We start from the raw sequence: 18,714 nt of genomic DNA, 5'->3' as shown, positions 1-18,714 counted from the left end.
CCTGCTGTCTTCCTTCAGCAACACAATAATCTCATTTTCATGATTCAATGATGTTCAGCTGTGCTGATTCAATAGCATTTCTATTAAAAGTCAGGTAATCTAATTTACTTATGGATAAAAATAACTCATTTTCAGATATAATATGAAAGATACAGAATGAAAACTCTACCCTTCATGTCCCAACTACCACTGGTGTTCCTTCTGTGTGGCTTTAGGACTTCACAAGGATTGTCTGAAAGTATGGTCTGTGCTTAGAAGCAATGGGAAGAAATTGTGTACAGCTACACTTGATCTCTAGCCAGCAGTGTGTTGTTGTTCAATTACCCAAGGAACAGCTTAAACCAGCGGTGTGCTGTGGAAGGGGTCACTGAAGTCTCATAACTTCCACTCACCCTCTCACCTTCAGGAAATTATCATTTTTCGATGATAGCGTAAGTTGCACTTCCCCTTTTACCAACACCAAGCCTGCTGCTGTGGAAATATTTCCACTGACTGCAAAAGTATTAACAACAATCCTTGTATAGACTGGATAACTACCAGCAAGCCAGCGTATCCTCATCACCTAATTTCTCAAAACCAGAGGATTTATTTTCACCTAAAAAGTGAATGAAGAGCACATCCTCAAGGACAAAAAGAGAGAAAGGGACAGAAGTCAGAGCACTCTCATTCTTCAGGATTTGGAAGCGAACATAAATTTATTTCCTTCTTTGGCCACTATTCCTGTCAACAGACTCTCTGCCCTCCCTCAGCAGCCTCGGGAGCCCGCACAGAGGCGTTAACGGCCACAGCTTTCCCGCCGCTGCGGGCAACGGCCGCCACCTGCCGGCGCCTCCCGGCAGCGCCGCCCGCCTCGCCTCGCCTCACGCAGCTCCTCCTGGCGGCAGCGGGTCGCTCGGGCAGGGCTGCCGGGCTGCTGTCGAAGCGGAGCAGAGGCTTTGCTAATTAAAAAATTAAAAATTTGAGAGGGTTTTAAGAGCGCTGGCAATGCGCCAGCGGAGAACTAATGAGTTTATGGGCTCTTGTTTGCAGACAGGCATGACTGCCAGTCCCCTGATTCTGCGCCCAGAAATACGTGTAACAGGACATGGTGATACAGTTGCTTCAGACCAGCTGGGGTGTTTTCCTTCATATACCCTCCAGTCAAGCTTTGGAAATCTGCGTAGTAAATTAAGAAACTGTGCACCAAAGGGCAGACCTCCCCAGGTTCCACAGTTTTATGACACAGACAAGGAACTTGCTCTTTGCTGAGAATCGAGTCCCATTAAAGTTGCAAAATGTCCAGTAATTCAGGCTGTATAGCTTCACCTAGGATGAGTCAGTTAAACACAGGGAAACACTCCAGTAATTTGTCCCATATTTCAGAATATTTTTATTTATTTATTTATTTATTTATTTATTTATTTATTTATTTTCCCAGCTGACAGAAGGACATGTACATACATACTTACTCATTTAGCCTGGGCATGGGGCTTCTTGCCATGGAGGAAACACAGTGTGGGCAGACCTTCCTTATGACTGCTCTGAAAAATCTTCTATTTCACAGTTATCTCCAACCTATTTTCTGACCAATTGTGGAAAGGAAGGAATGCCTCACAGGAATGTTTTCTCTGTTGAAAAAGAAATAGGAGTGGTATAAGCAAAAGAGAAGAGAACTTATCCAGTAGGGTATTAATACAAGATTCAAATGAGCCTTACAGGACATGCAAGATCCCAAAAGGCAAAGAGAGGCTTATAGGCACCATCTAGGTTCCATTAGCACTGTCAGTTGTAGGTATTTTACTCCAGCCATGTGTGCAGGCTCCACAGGTTGTAAGCTACACAGACCTTGAATTTGCAATGTCCATAAACTCCCCAAGATTCAGGCCAGCTGGAGTTGCAGAGCTTGTATGCTTATTGCTTGCACAAGAAAAAAAAATGTTGCTCTTCATATTATGCCCAACTTCTCAGATAGGGTCAAACACCACTTGATGTATATTTGGTGTAGCAATATTTATATTTGAGCTGGAAATACCATGGCAAATATCACAAGCAAAGAGGCCATTTCAAAAGTCTGAGGATTCAAAGGTATTCTTTGACACCTTGCTATGAGTGAGTTTTGCTGGTCAGCACATGACAGAAAAGGATGAAATCTGTTGCATTGTCTTTACGCCTGTCAAGACTTGCACTACACTCTTCAGGCTGGATTTCTGTTGTACACCATGAAGATGTTGTTTTGGTTTTAAATACAGTTTTCCTGATTGAAATCAGACCCAATGCAAAACAAACAAGAGACTCCTGCAGCTTTCAATAAAATCTACATGTTAGAAGCTTGTGTTGCTGATCTGAAACATATTATTCCATGGAGTAAAGAAGATTTTCAGGTTTAAGTTCCTGTTATGCAAAAGAGTTGTTTTCCATTCTGCCTTTGCATTAACACAGCTTGTCACAGTTCTTCCGCTATGCTTCATCTTCTATTTTCAGATCTACATTTTTTCAGACCATTTGATTTCAAAATTATATTTACATTCTTAACATCTCTTAATGAGCTTATTTCATTGGTAGCATAAACCTAATTATAAGTCACACCAGGGGCTCTGTGGATATTTCCTCCAATTTAGCCTGATCAAAGATTGCTGGGTCATGTGAGAACAGCTACAACCATTGTACTCACAGAGCTTAAGAATGAGTTAAATATTTTAAACAGAAACAATCTATTCAAGTTGAGTTAAATTTTTGATGGAAATCAGAGACTGAGTTTAGGCTATTTTTAAAAACAAACAACAATCCTTAACTGTTAAGTTTGGAATGTATTGTACTGATCTTTCCTTGAGGGCATCTCCAAATGGGTATGTTCCAGTAGCTGTTACATTGAAGTTGGCTGCTTTCAATAGTAATGATAATTGTTGGACTTACATTATGAATTTTAAAAAGTAGATTTTTATTTTTTTTTAACTGACCTCTCTGTATTCCAGGACTTTCATATATTTTACAGCTGCTTTTTACGCCTGTTTTCATTGTTTTATCTTCTCATTGATCACATTTACTTTGATGTGAAATGGAATCCAGTTACTAAAACCTGTACCTCCACATACACTGCATAAAACACTGACAACATTGCTGTATTTCCTCTTATTAGTCCAGCTCTGGTGAGCTGTCAGGTCTGCATGTGAGGGTAGAGTGCAGGAGAGGGAGCCAGGAGTTCAAGTCCTAACCATAGCACTGGCAGGTTGAGATGATCCACTTCTGCCCAGATTTTAAAATCTGACTCCTATTTTTGGGTCTTGATTTGTAGATGTGGTAAGACACCTTTCTGCTCTTTACTCTTAGTCCCTTACTTTCTAGACAGATAACTTGCTACAGTAAAAGAGGTATGGTACTGAACTGAGGTGTATTTATCACTTCATATGTCTTCTGATCAGACTTTATATGCTATCAGTTAATTGCTGAAAGTTATTCAGAAACTTAGATGTTTATATTTTGTATATTGAGTTTAAATCATAAGCAAATCGTAAGCAAATCACCATCTTTAGTCAGGGGTCCCCCCCCCCCAAAAAAAAAGAACACTGCCAGTCTGGACCAGCATCACTTTATTCATCTATTAAGAATTGTTTACTATGACATTCATGTGTTGATAGATTTCTGATTTGTTTGCTTGTTTGTTTTTTAATTTAAATCTCAGTGCTGCAATTCAGAGAAAATTATGTTTTATAATATCAGGTATGAATATGCAGAACCCTTACTACAGCTATGAAATAGAGGAGGCTTCATATCTGTACAGAATTACAGAACATCCTGAGTGAACTAGAAAGTGGATTGTTGTGGTCAACACAGAACCACCCAAAAATCAAACCATATGTCTGAGAGTGTTCTCCACATGCTTCTTGAAGTCTGACGGAGCAATTACTGATATTACCTGAAATTACTTTTAAAAGAAAGTGGCCTTACACTTTTCAGCTCCCATAATTCTGTACTGCAGTTAGCAGTTTGGTTGTTTCATATGTAACTTCCCTCTAGGAAAGGGTGTGGAAAAAAAAGGCACAGGCAAAGGCAGTGCTAAGGCACAATATAGTCATGCGTGTCTTTGACCTCAAAGTGCACTCAAAAACACAGTCTAATTGTACTGACAATATTTCCAGGAAAAGGGAGGAAGAGTTGAAATATCTATCTGCAAAATGGAACCTATAGGTGATTAGGAACCTTGTTAAAGAATCCTTTGACTACTGGAGAGACAGTTTCTATGGTCGGAAATGTAGGTGTATTATAAGATCTGTGATTACTGCAGTCCAGAAAGGCTTTTTTGCCTTGGTGTTCCACAAACATTTACAAAGAAAAAATCTGTTATACCATATAAAAAGATGTAGAGGTGTAAAAATGATTGCTTTCTTTGCTAATGAGTAGCTGAAGCACAAAAAACTAAGTAATTTGCCTAAGATTACACTGTCAGTCTGAGAGAAAACAAATTTTATTTTCATAACTTTCCTATCCCTAAATCATGAGTTTGACTTCCCCTCTAAGTATCATATCATATTGTGTGAAATGTTATTTGTACATTAATTATATTTACATTTTCTTTCTTACAGAAACTGGTGCGCTTATGTCCATACCAGACTATTACCTACAGTAGTAGTGGACAACCTGGAAACCTTCTCATCAGGCAGAGCGAAGCCTTGCACTTGGCTTATTGGATCCTGTGCTCAGAGGTGTGTAGACAACAGAACAAAGAGTACTTGAGGTTAAGAGTGACACATATGCTTAATGAATACAACCACAACTTCAGAAATTTAAAAACAGAACACAACAACAACAACAAAGAAAAACCCACACATTCACAAAACACACAAAATAAATAAATAAATAAATAAATAAATAAAGCAAACCAAACCAAATGAAACAAACAACAACAACAACAACAACAAAACAACAAGCAAACAAACAAAACCAACCAACCAAGCAAAAACAAACAAACAAACAAAAAAAAAAAACACCAACCACAGGAGGGAGCAGAGAGTGTGTTTTGAATTTTCATCATAATGTGTTGCTAGTAAAGCAAGTAAACATAGCAAGTAAACAACATAGCAAGTGAAAAAGCTCATGACTGGGAGTATCCTTGAGCTCTGCCATATGGGCTTGGTACGCCCTCACTCTGGCATCCTCTGATCTGTTCAAAGCCTTCAAGTAAGCCCACTGCCTTCTCTTCTCTTCTGAAGTACTACAAGAGAAGGTACAAGGCTTTAAAGCACGTATGGGAATGAAACTCTTTCCTGTGCAGTTTTCTAGGCTAGTGCATTGTTGGAGCAAAAGGCTTTCTCAGAATGGCATAAATATTTTTGTTACTATCTTTGCTGGGTGCTTATTTGTGGCACAGCTTTGTTGCTCAGGCAGTGAACCTAGCAAAGTAATTGGCCTGAATGCAATGTGTAAATAACAACTGCTAAACATATTCAGATTGTCCTTTGTGATTTGAGTGCCTCATTGGATTCTCACGCATTAGATTTCAATAGTAAATGAAGTTTGATTTTAGTGCCTGAGACTGGAAAATGGCATCCTGAAATAGCACCAGTAAAACAGAGGCTGTAATACATTTCTTCCCTTGAAAAACTTCAGAAGCTTCTTACAAACCAGCTTGTTCTGAGAATTACCCTCTAGGTGGTAGGACTGAACATGCTTAAAGCTTTGAGGTGAAACCTGGAACAGAAGTGTCCTTAGGATTTGTGAACTCTGAAATATAATGAATTGCATCACAAAACTGTGGGATGAGCCCTGTGGTTGCAATGTTGCCAGCTTTTTTTTTCTAATTAAACCTGGAAGATTCACAATATCTCTGATTATTATTATTATTTTAAGGAAAATGAGCTCATTGGGCTGTTCCTGTAAATAAGTCTCTGCTATATACACTTCTTGGTTTTGTCTACATGGAAAGTTATTTTTGTAGTATTTATTTCTGATTAACTTCTTTTAGGGACATTTGTTTTTAAGGTTGCTTTCAGGAATCAGTTATACTAATGCAGAACAATGCAATGGTACCATAAAATAAGAGCATCCAGAAGGTGAAAGAATTGAGAAGAAATCCCTTGATTTCAGTTCACCTTAATTTTTATTGAGTTCTTGCAGCTGAAAAGCCTTTTCTCAGAGGCAAAGCTGTTTGGGGACACATGCAAAGCTCCCAAAAGTTGATACAAATTTTAATATACCATACTGCATTCCTTGTGAAAGGCTGACAAGATTAACAACTGTATAAAACAAGATGGCATGTTTTTTTTAATTCAATGGGAAGGCATTTTTTGGTCTGCCAGTCTTCAAATATGCCACCTTTTGCATGATTTAGACGGGGATTGTATGTCCAAGAGTTCTGTAGACATTATATTTTTGTATTTTCTGAGATTTAAAGTATTCTTCATGGTAGTGTTTAGCAACTAGCAGAACCATTTGATACACTTTTTACTCAAACTTTTTATTTAAAATAGACAAGTGGAGTTGCTGTAGTTTGTTTCTGTTGCAGCATGCTCATTCTAAACTAACTTCTCTGAACTTCAGAAAGCTAAAAGAAGTGATGGTGTAGCCAGGACATACAGAATGTGATGGAACACAGAAACAAAATTGCTGCTGACTCTGCAGTTACCTACAGTAAAAACAGAGGCGTCACATCTACATAGCTATACCCTCCTTTCAGCAACTTACAGAGTGGAAATTTTCATATTTTATCAGAATAATGCATCTATAAACCTACAAAAAAAAATAATCAGAATGGAAGGCTTCTGGTATGTACTTAATATGAACTGGCATGGCACAGATTCATCATAAGTGCTTTTTGTTACTGATTTCAAAGTAAACAGGATTCCACAATTTTATTTTTGTCTCACTCTGTCCAGTGTAGTATGTATTAATTATAATAACATAACAGTTATTAAGATTTGCGTCCTGAATAAGATATTCAGGGAAGAAATCTGACAGCCCTAAGCAGCCATCAGTTTTCTTTAAAACCTATGCAGATGATCTGAAGGGTACAATTCTAACACTGATTGCTATTGAAACACCAAATCCTAGTTAGGCTTCACTTTCAGTTTCAATGGGTTAATGAAAACATAAGAATACATAAGAAAATATATTGTTGATGTACAGGTATCCTACAACTCCTCCTTGGTCACCTAAAACATGTTTAAAAAGTTTTTTGTTTTGCAGGTCCCAGACAACAACGCACGTGGCCTACAGAACTAAGCATAAAATAGTAACATCACTGGAGTGGAAGTGCTGTCCTGGGTACAGTGGGCAAAACTGCCAATCCATGGGTAGGTGAGAGTTGTACTAATTTCCAGATCAGCTTAAGCAGAACATCACTTCCTTTCTTCCCGTCTAAAACTCACAAAATCTTCAGCCTGATTCCATTTTGCTGAAATATGGAGTTTGCATTCAGTGCTTCTCTTCTTTCAACCTTTCAATTATTGAGTATTACAGTGCTAGGATATTAAGCCCAGGTCCTGTATTGAATGCTTACTGTAAAATTCATCTGCAGCACTGTGACCCCTTGGCTTTCAGTTTCAGTATCTAAGAATATGTTTCACACGTATGATAAAATAATGTACCAACATTGTTTCTCTCTGAATCGAGCAGGAATTTTGCTCAGTTCAATGGTGACTGAATTTTACTCAGTATTACATGTGATCCATATATAGCTGTGTCCTTTTTCAATAAAATAGAACATTTTACCTCTGCCCTGGTGATCAAACATATGACAATATACTGTAGTTTAACATCTGTGTAATAGCTATTTCTTTGCTGCTGGCCTTAAACAAGCTGCCCTTGAAAAATAAGATATGGCATCAGCATACATATTTTAAATGAATGAATATTACAAGAAAGGCCATTAGATGTGGTAGGGAATTCAATCAGCAGTGGTAAAGTAGGGGTTGTGATTAAAAATTAATGTACAGGAATGAAGAGAAATCACTGTTATTCACATCCAGGAGGGAAATTTTAATGCTGAAGAGCCAGAACCTCAGCAGGCACAGAACTCTCTTCTGTGTAGCTGAGTATGGAGTCAGATATTAACAGGGGACACAGTCAGTCAGCAAGGCTGTCCAATGAGCATGGATCAGATGTTTTAAAGATTTGCATTTAAAAAACTCAAACATTAGCAAAAATAAATTTCAAAAATGCTTATAAAGGGGTCAGAATACAGTTGATAAAATGGAAATGACATCAAAACAACGTGGAAGCACTGACCAGGAAAAAACAGCTATTAATTCAATTTGTAGTGGTATCTATGTAAAAACAAGAATAAAGGAATGCATTGTCAAGTGTTACAGGACTGGGTTTGAAATTACATCTCCCGGGTACTGTTTTCAAGCCCCTTCTGACTTGCTGAATAACTTGGGGAAGCTACTTATAATCTGCATACCCAAGTTTACCCATCTAGAAAATTGAGATGACATTTATCTCACAGGGGCACTGGGATATTTAATTAATTAATGCTTGTAGAAGTGTTTAAAGAGACTGGGATGAAAGGTGTTATGTCAGAAATGCTCCTCTTCCCTGCTACTGGAATCCTCCCTCCCATGAGGGGCAGACCACCAGCACAAGCCCTGCCTGTATTATTCAATTCCCATGAAGGGACATCAGCTAATGAACTTGAACAACTGGGAGTCCAAGAGCCCTGTCTTCAGGCACTCTATCTCTACAATGGTAGGGAGAGAGATGTTGTAAGCTCTGACAGTGGCTCTCCAGAGTCCCTGAGGCCTCCACATGGCCTGTCTGCGCTTGATCTGCTTAACAACAGAACCATTTATTGAAGGATTTCTGTGCTAAGGGAATCAGGGTATTCTAATGATTTGTTTTGGATCTTGGGAAGGCACCATTAGTGTGATGTGGATTGGTTGTAGCAAACGCTAATTCAAAACTCCTGCTTTAGTTTCCCTCTCAAACCAAGTTAACCCATACATAATGATTTCAGTACAACATTCTAGGCAGCAGAAAAACTTGTTTCCATCTGACAGCAATTTCTAGACATTTGTAAACTGTACTTGGTATCCTCATTATAACTGGCTACAGATACTTCTGTGGGTAACAGTACTGAGTGACACAGAAGAGCCTCTGGAAAGAAAGTGGTGTTCATATCACTATTTCCAGCTCTACTTCCCATGTGGCTACACATTCCTAAATTGGGTAATACATGTATCCTAGCGTAGCATGGACAGCGCAACTTTACAAGAAAGGTTGTTGTTGTTGTTGTCATTTAATAAAGAAAAACTATAGACATGAATTCTTTATTATAAATCTCATGGAACAGCAGAATACGGACAATTCAACAAACAAAATGACAGTATTTTAATTCAGAAATATCAAATGTTTGACTGTGAGCAAAACTGCTGAAATTAAAGAGCTTGTCAGTTCTGAGTTACATAGTTTGTGACATATTATTATTGCTAAGCACAGCTTTATTTTAACTATTTATCCTTAAGTTAGAGAAAACAATTTGTCTGTGGTAATGTTTTGGGGTGGGAGGGAAATCTCATTTCATTTTTGGACATAAGGTTAGTGGATACTACATGATGTGTCACAAATAACTTCAAGAACTGGAAAATACATCTTCAAATATAGGTCATGCTGCATTCAGCTTTGCTTTGGAGTGAGGTAACTTAGTGTGTGGTAATTTGTTTCCATCTATCCTGGCTGTGGTTTAGAGCAAAGGGCTTGTTATTGAAATTGCTGACAATACAGTAGCCATTGTTAGCACTGAATTCTCTTGCCTGGTAGCGATGTCATTTCTCCAGCAGATGGCTGTAAAATGTTCTGCACAGGAGCAAGTGCCGTCCTCAGCGTGGGGTGAGATTCAGACACAAAAGGTAGCAATTCACCTTTAAACACAGGAGTGCTCTGAGAGGGAGTGGGACGAAACTACCTAATTCCCCACAGGGATTTCTCTTGAAACACTCCTGCTCCATCAAAAGTATATTGAGAGAAAAAGATACAATTTTCATATTTTTAATATTCCCTGAAATCATTTTGCACATAATTTTGTCCCATGTATTTAAAAATTATACATCTAGGCCAATATATTCAACAACAGGAACCTAGTGTTGGATTCCTATGTGCGTAACGTATTTGGAAGTGCTAGGAACCTTCAAGTTCCTTGAGCTTCTTATTGTAAATGTCATCTGTAGGGTGGACTGGAAGTCTAATTTTGAATTTATATTTTCTATTTTAGCTTAAACTGAGCATAGCATATCCCATTTCAAGTTATTTGATGGCTATTTTGAACCTACAGAATGTGTGTGTTGGTATTTCAGTTTGGTGCTCCTGTCCCATCTGCTGCTGTTTGGGATCTAGGATGGGGATATCAGCTGTGGGACCAATCAGCACCTAAGACCTAATTACTTTGTGATCCTTTGTGATTCCAAAGTGGTTCCTTTGGAAAAGGGCTGAGCTAGCCTAGAGGAATAATAAAGGAGAAGTTATATTGCCACTGACTGTTCTGAATTTGTTTCACCAATAAAATTCCTGAATTTCTAGGGCTGTATGAGACGTGCCTTTCCTATACAGTGATGAAATTCCATAAATGTACAATCCAGGGAATTCTTTTTTTCTCTTTCTCTATTTTATTTATTTATTTATTTATTTATTTATTCAGTTGGTAGCTGGGTTGGTTTTCTGTGTGTGTATGTGTGTGAATTGCTGGCTACAGTCCTTGCTGCTGTTAGAAGCAGTACAATGCATTAGTGGTTTGCTGCATTACTGGTTTACTCCAACAGGGTGATATCTATGTCCTGGGTTTTACAGGAATTAAGCTATCTGAGCAGTTCAAAGCATTAGTGAAACAATCATGCAGCAATACATATATGTCCTTGAAACTCTAAAAGCAAATAAAACTGACTATAAGCATTTGGGTGTTCTTCAATGTAAGGCACTTGATTTAATAGGGAGAATGAAAGATAAGATGGATAGTATAAAAAATCTGATATCTGTAACAGTGGTGCTGAATACATTTAGAGCAACAGAAGGATCAGTAAAATGAAAGAATAAAAGGACATTGATCAGCTGGTCTTTATCATGGGCAAGTAACTGACTCCTTTGTCATAGATTATATCATCACATCAGCAACTGGTAAATGCTGTGTAATGAATTGGGGTGAATGCAAGTATTTAACTCCTGTCAATAATCATGCCACGGAAAAATAACAGAAGCTACTGAAATGGTTACTAAGGATTTTGTATTTTTTATCAGACCATTTCAGCAAATTCTATGAAAATTTCAGTCCATTTAATAATTTCCTTTGATGTTTTCCCATTCTAATTGTTACTTCCCCCATTAATTTACAACCTCAAACACTTTATACTTAAATGAAATCTATTGATCCTCATATACATTGCAAAAAGACTGGTGAAAAATAGAGAATTTCTTGATTCAGCATTTTGTTCTGTTTCCCTGGAAACTCACATTATGGTCGTACTCTGTTTTAATATTTGAACTGGGGAATAATGTTGCCATATCCAAGTTCTTCTTTTACTGTACTAAAAGGCTGGAAATCACTTCAGCTGAAGTGTCATTCCTCAGATGTGCTCAAGATGGAACAACAGCCAATACAAAATGCTTCATGAACTTAACAAACATGTAAAAATAGGTCTGAATTTACACTAACAAGTTTACAACCTGCTTTGTACATATTTCATTTTTCCCCCACTACTATGAAATGAAAGTGAATTGAAAGAGAATTAAGTCCTGAAGGTGGAAATCTCATTTCATTTCCCAGAACCATCAGCTGTTTCCTATGTTTTGTGGGTGACAGTATCCCCAACAGTAGTACTGAAATAGTAATGTTAGTCCAGCTTTTTACAAAGTGCTTTTGTATCTCGGGATTGAGAGGTAAAACAAGCACAGAAAAACCTCATCTACCATGACCAGAGGAAGTATTTACAAACTTACCACCTTCCTAAGTTTAATTATTAATGTAGGTACCAGTTGAAAATCTCAGATAATAGTTGTTGGAATCCGGAATCTGATTACGCTTTATAATTTTTTTTCATTTTTTTTTTTAGGTGCTGCAAGCATCACATTAATGAGAAGCTTATTATAATTTGAAGATTTATGTAATCTGCGAAAAATAAAAAATAATTAAAAAATAATTTCAACAAACTTTACTTTTATCCCTTTCACCTAGGAAAAAAATAATCTTATAGCTGCAAGTAAATAATTTTATAGCTAGCAATCTTTGTATTGTATTTGTATTGCTGTTTTATATTGATCTAAAATGTTCATCTAGAATTTGTAGCCCTCTTTATTTCCATGTTCTGTTCATTCTAGGACAAGTTCTGACCTTATAGTATTAACACCAACCCTCACCAATGTCAGGAAGACATTTATAAAGCTGTTCACTATGTTAATAAATATGTGGTTCTGCACTCTGTTACATAGGTACTAAGCAGAAGAGTAAACTGCAGTGTTTTTTTGTCTTGTATTGTTTTGTTTTGTTTTTGAAAGCAATTGATTCAGAATCCTCATTTAGGCACATTCAGTATTTCACTTGCATCCTTTCCTTTTTGTCTGTCTTTTAGCTCAAGAACAACAACCGTTTCTACACAGCAATCAGGCTGAAAGCAGCAGAACTCTCAGTGAGAGGACACCAGGAGTTTCACAGGACCCCAGTGGTCCAGGTCAGTTCTTATAGCTAATTTCACCGTGGGGCAGTGTGAGAAGCTGAAAAGTCTTTGACTTAGTGTAAGCACTGCAACAACTAAAACATCAGTGTGTTATCAACATTATTCTCATCCTAAGTCCAAAACACAGCACCATAACACCTCCTAGGAAGAAAATTAACTCTATCCCAGCTGAAATCAGGACAGAACTATAGAGTGTCCATGACAAAGCTAAAACCAGAAAAAAAAAAAAAAGAAAAAAAAAAAGAATAAAAAATATTTAAACCACTGCATTACTGAGTTAGATGAATTAACAGAAGAACAAACAAACAAAAAATCTAGTAGTGTAGACTACCTTTGCACTTTGAAAGAAAATGTAGTGATGTTAATTATATTACCTGAATACACAATTCTGTTATGTATTTGCTTATAAAAGTTGTTGCTCAAAAAAATTGTTGTTATTCAAAATCAGTACAGTGACTCTTTGAACTTTGGTAATGGCAGTTTAGATGTTTTTTAAACTACTCCATCTATGATGATCAAATAACTAAGCAACACAGGGACGATATACCACTCCAAACCACAAATGTTTGAGACCATGTCTTATTGCACTACTCATTTGCTCACTATGTCCATATTTTGCCCACCTTTGTTCATTTTAAGCCATAATGTTTTGGAACATATTGATCAGTGTTTTCCTCTGTGGGTGTGTATAGAGAGGGCCCATATGAAAAAGTGAGCCTGATCAATAGCGTTAAATAGAGCCACTTCTCTTAGTAGCAATTCTGGCCTGAAAAATAACACTAAAACTGAAATCTCAACACTCCATGTTAATTGATAGGATCAGTTTAGAGTATAAAGAGATACCTGTTCTAGTTGCCAACTCTGCAAACACAACCTGGGGTCAGGAGTATTTGACTACCCTGGTCTGCCACTCCGTAAGCTGCTGTCAGAACTCAACAAGCCAGCTTCTATTTCCATCTGTCATAGCATTTATAAACCACAGTTTCAAGTTAATTTTTGAAGCTTGTCTACTCCCTTTAGTAAGACTGACAGAAATGTAACTGAAGAAAGTGTTGCACTCCGCAAAGTAATTATAATTCAGTTATTAGATCTGATGACTATACATGAGCCAGTACTGAAAACAACTCAATTTATTATGGTGGTAATTCAAATAAGAGAGATACTCCTTCAAAGAGCAGAAATATCCAGACTTGTCTTTTTGTCTTTGTCAGAGAGTAGTATTATGCCATGGAGCATTCAAAAAGAACCACCAATGGCTTGTCTCCACAATGATGCTGAGGAAAGCTGAGGAGAATTGCCAAACTCTAAACTACTTAGTTGAGATATAATCACAGTTTTCTGTCTAAGTGGACATCAAGTGGGAAAGTAAACAGCTGGAGATGCTAACACTCTAACCTAAAACAGGTTACTCATCAAGCTATACCTATTAAGAGTTTTACAGTCATAGTGTCTCTACAGGAAAGCATTCTTGTGGGTTTTGGCACAATTCATCTGTACCAACTTGATGCATTTGGTGAATTCTCTGTATTTTCCCACATGCTATTGAGTTAGATATGATACTTTTTTTTTTTTTTTTTTTAACATATTAGAATATTTAAGAATCAAATTCTAGTCAGAACATTCAGGTTTTAAACTTGCTTTTTCTTGTCTTCAGGACCCTGTGCCTACAGCCTGTATTTTACACTAAGCCTGTGCCTACATGATTTCTGATTATAAGTGTACTGCCATGAGAAAAGACACTAATCCCATAATGAAAAGTGACTAAAGATCAATAGCAATACTGTAAATTTGCACTAATAAATATTTATCTGTATTGCTTAAGAATCTTATGCATAGCAATTTGTTAAGTCATGGTATAGTTTGGATAATGTGGTGTAGTATATTATGTGTATAACGTATGTGTATAGGCCATTTGAACTCAATTGTTGAAGAGATTTTATAGCTTTGCTTACAGGAATTTAATCATTTAATTTTCTCAACATTTCTGAAAATTTCAGACTAAGTCTCATTCCTGTCAGCTGTGAAACACTGGTGGATAGCTGATGTTTCATGAAGTCTCAGTTCGCAAGATCAAGGCCTTCTTTACCACTATCTTAAAACCATCCAGATAGGCCTTTTTGCACCTGAAGAGACTACAAATGCCAGGAAAAATTTGGGCAGGTTTTGAAAAAAATTGACTGAACAGGTTGGATATCTTTTCTTAGTGACACACTAATTATTCTGAAGTCATTTATCTATTAGCTGTTTTTCTGATAGTTTTTTCCCTTGAACAAGTCTTTATTTTGATCCCAACACTGAAAATATGATGTGTTTCTTCAGAAACAAGCCTTGGAAATTCATGAAGTTATGCTATAAATGGAAAGTAAAAATCAATGCTTTTGTGATTGTGTTAAAGGAGGCAGGGTAAATGAGAGTTAACTGAATACCCTTAGGGTGCTAGGTGGAGAATGACATTATGCTGATTAAAATATGCTAACCATTCAAAGTACACTTCTGGAATTATAAATGCTTTATAATGGATACAGATGCTTCAGTAATTATTTACTGCTGTGCTGCTGAATGTCACTAATACATGATACATGACAAAAATCAAGATGATTCACTCCAGGCTAATAATTCAGAAACTTTTCACTGCACTCTCAGCTAATGTCTCTCAAGTCAATTACATTTTATTTTTACCCTCACAATTTTGTAATGCTACTTTTTTTCTTTTTTTTTCTTTTTTTTCTTCTTCTCATTTTGTTTTGTGAACAAGCACTCACACAAAAAATGAATGAGAAGATTAGCAGCCAGGAGATGAAACTGACTTTTCTACAGAAGAAGGTTGACAACATTACTGCTGCCATGAATGATGCAAGCAAGACTCTTTCTTCTCTGGAAGGCAAAATCAATGAAGATAAGGGCAGAGACCTCCAGTCTTTTCTAAAAGGTAAGAAAAATAAATTAATGTAATCACTCACCCAGTTAAAGGTGCCAGGAGAAAAAAAAAAAAAAAAAAAAAAAGGGAAAAAACAATTATCGGCTTTCTTATTCTATTGTTCAACATTTGGAGGGAGAACTCTTGTTTCATAACAGAAAGATTTTTTTTTTTTTTTTTTTTTTTTAAGCATTTCTTATGGTATCTTTTATAGTAACAAAAAGGACTTACATTCTTACGTACTATATCATCTATATGGTAACTTAAGCTACTATCAACGCATTTTCTCTTACTTAGAGCTTCTGCAAACTTTCTTATCTCTGCTTTTAATTTACCTGACAGCTGCTAAAGGAGGTAGCATTTGCTTTTATACTAAGTTCAAGCAATATTCTTTAACACATAATTCACATATGCAGAGGAAACATATAAGGATTTCTGTAGTTGCATTTATAACATGTCAAACATCCCACTGAATAATTCGCCTCTGTGATAACAATAGGCTAACTTTGATAAAGATCTGTGCTCATGAGCTAAAAATCAAGTAAGAAATTATCCTTCTTATTCTATTGGATGAATGAGAAAGACATAGACAGGGATCAGAAGGTTGGGCAGATTTTTATCAGCAAAATTATGCATCCATTCTTTGTAAATCCCACAGCAAGATCTGTTCGATACTTATCTAGAAACAGTGCTTAAGAAACAGACTGGGACAGAAGCTTTCATTTCCTTGATATGCAATACTTTCCTATTTTTTTCAGGATTTTTCCCAAACTGATTGTATAATATGTTACAGAATCCAGAGAACTTTCTATTGATTAAAAATAACATGGGGGAATTGAAACTTTTTCATAGAGATAAAACTAAATGAAGCAATAAGTGCTTTCGTATTTCCCTTACAATTATCTGGTGTTGTCCCATTTCATGTATTTTCAGTTCTCTTTTGTTTCCCAAGTTGCTCATGCCAAATGCTAGATGGCTCTCTTGTACCCTGGATCACATTTATCCCATCTCTCACTTTGTGACCTGCTTTCACCTCTCCACATATTGCTAGATGGCATTCTTGACCCTTGGGCATACATTTAATTTGTCTTTGAATATTTCCCATTTCCCTTTTGCTTTCTCTTCATTCTTTTTTATATTCCACTCATTCTAGCTGTCATTTTGATGCTATTCCAAGAGGTCATTTGCTGTGCTCCTGCTTCTCCATTCCCTATCTATATTTAGGGGCCCAAGTCCTAATTAAAATGCACAGTTAAAAAACAAAACAAAACAAACAAACAAACAAACAAAAAAAAATCAACACATTATTTCCTACTTGTCTGTAAATGTGGTTTAAGTCTTTATTGTTTTTATCTACCATGTTCTATTTTATACCTGCTTCAATGAAATCCCCTCTTGCTGGCCTTTTTTTGATTTATGTCCTTGATCTACCTCCTAATCAGGTAGCTGTAATGAAAATGCTGCCATCAGCTACTTTCCTTAACTCTCATTATGGGCACTCCAATACAGGTTATTCTTGGCTTGTACATAGGTAAACAGCAGGAATGAATGGAACAGGGGAGAGAGGACAAGCTTCATGTTTCTGTTGGCTCATGTAATAACATTAAAGGGCAACTGCAGTTTCTGCCCAGGGAGTATCACTCTGTCATATCCCAAGTGGGCAAAGAATATTCTAAAGAAACTGAAACTGTCAAGAGTTCCATGCTGTCCTCTAGCTCAGTACAGACGCAGAGCATACATCAGAGTTGCTAAAAATTACTGTTAGAAGCTCACCTGAAGCAAAACACTTCACAAGCTTCCCCACTACCACTGCCTGCTGAAGCAATATGCTTTCAAAGAATAGCTAAGACTGTATTTCCTTCATGTTATTCAGGTTTCTTCCTTCTTCCTCCTGCCTTTGCATTTTCTTTGCATGATGCCCACCTCCTTTCTCACATACATTATTCACCTTTTTTCATATCAGAAATTCTAATGGCTACCCAGATTTGTATCAAGGTTTGTTTGGAGTGATGCCTTTTTCTTTGAACAAACAATTCAATACAGTTTACAAAGTCTTTATTTCTTGTTTTTATCTGTAAATAGACTTTGGTCCCACAAATCTGTCATCTGTTGATACAAGGTGACACTGTAGTAACTGATATGCTCCTCTAATTTGATTATTGAAGTCTTCTATGCATTTAAAAAGACTGCTTTCAATACTCAGGAGACTCATCCTACATTTTTACTTGTCTTGAGAAAATGATTTGGCGTTCTCCCTTTCATTTAATAAACTCAGCTTATTTTTTGCTATTCTTTCTTCCTTCTTTCATCCACATCAAGCCCTTTTATATACTCCTTTCCTCTTCATTATTAAAATGCACACTCCTTTAAAAATGAACTCAGCAATGGAGAGTTAATCACTTCCAAGTCAGAAATGTCATTTACAGCTGGATGTATAACCTCAGCTCAGTCTCCTGTGTACATACATTTATTTTGCACACTATTCTTCAAATAGTAATTGAAACTGCAGAGGGAGTATATGTTGACACAGAGTAATTACGCACTGTGGATTTCAGCCAGGGAGTTAAAATTAAAATTCATAATCTCATAAAAAGTTCAAGAGATCCTTAGTGATCACAGGTAGTTTGGAACTTTCCATTTCAAAATGAGCAACAGAAAGATCGAGTTGCATCCATGAATGTACTCACATGTATTCTTAGCTCAAGCTTAAGATTGTCACCAACAGCAGGAATTTGGTTCAGGTTTTCCTGTGAAGTATGCTCCCACAGCCTCAGGGAGCAATAAAAACAGTACTTGCTTACCAAGTACCTAGTTATCCTAGCCAGGAAACAATGGAGAGAAACCCCAAGTTGTTTGTTTTGTCAGGTTTCATCATCTTGGTAATAACAAGAACACCTGAAAAACAGAGCTGAGATCCACAAAACACCCATGATCCAGCTAAATAGAGTAGGAATGGGAGAGGAGAGGCTGGCAGTTTCTTGACTGTCACAGAAACAAAAGGCCAGTGTAGATCCCATAGAATAATTCTTGCAGCAGGATGGATTTTCATCCAAATATGTTGCTGACATGAAGAAATGGAATGAATTCCTCATAGAAGGCATAGAGTAACTTTGTTTTTTTTCCACAGCCATTAAACTTCTCTTCACTCCTTGTGACTCTTAAAACTAC

The 18,714-nt window shown here is 36.8% G+C and overlaps 1 protein-coding gene across 1 annotated transcript in view; it reads left to right on the top strand.

The window, feature by feature from the left end:
• Positions 1–18,714, top strand: part of MMRN1 (multimerin 1) — a 41,587-nt gene that overhangs the window by 9,450 nt on the left and 13,423 nt on the right. The window contains exons 2-5 of the mRNA XM_082760091.1: positions 4,560–4,679; positions 7,159–7,265; positions 12,525–12,623; positions 15,385–15,558. Of these exons, the coding sequence (XP_082616217.1) occupies positions 4,560–4,679; positions 7,159–7,265; positions 12,525–12,623; positions 15,385–15,558 (500 nt within the window). The remainder of the gene's footprint in view (positions 1–4,559; positions 4,680–7,158; positions 7,266–12,524; positions 12,624–15,384; positions 15,559–18,714) is intronic.

This window comes from Aythya marila (assembly GCF_965140915.1).
Source record: "Aythya marila genome assembly, chromosome: 4".
Lineage (NCBI taxonomy): Eukaryota > Metazoa > Chordata > Aves > Anseriformes > Anatidae > Aythya > Aythya marila.
This window is presented reverse-complemented; position numbering and strand designations above follow the sequence as displayed.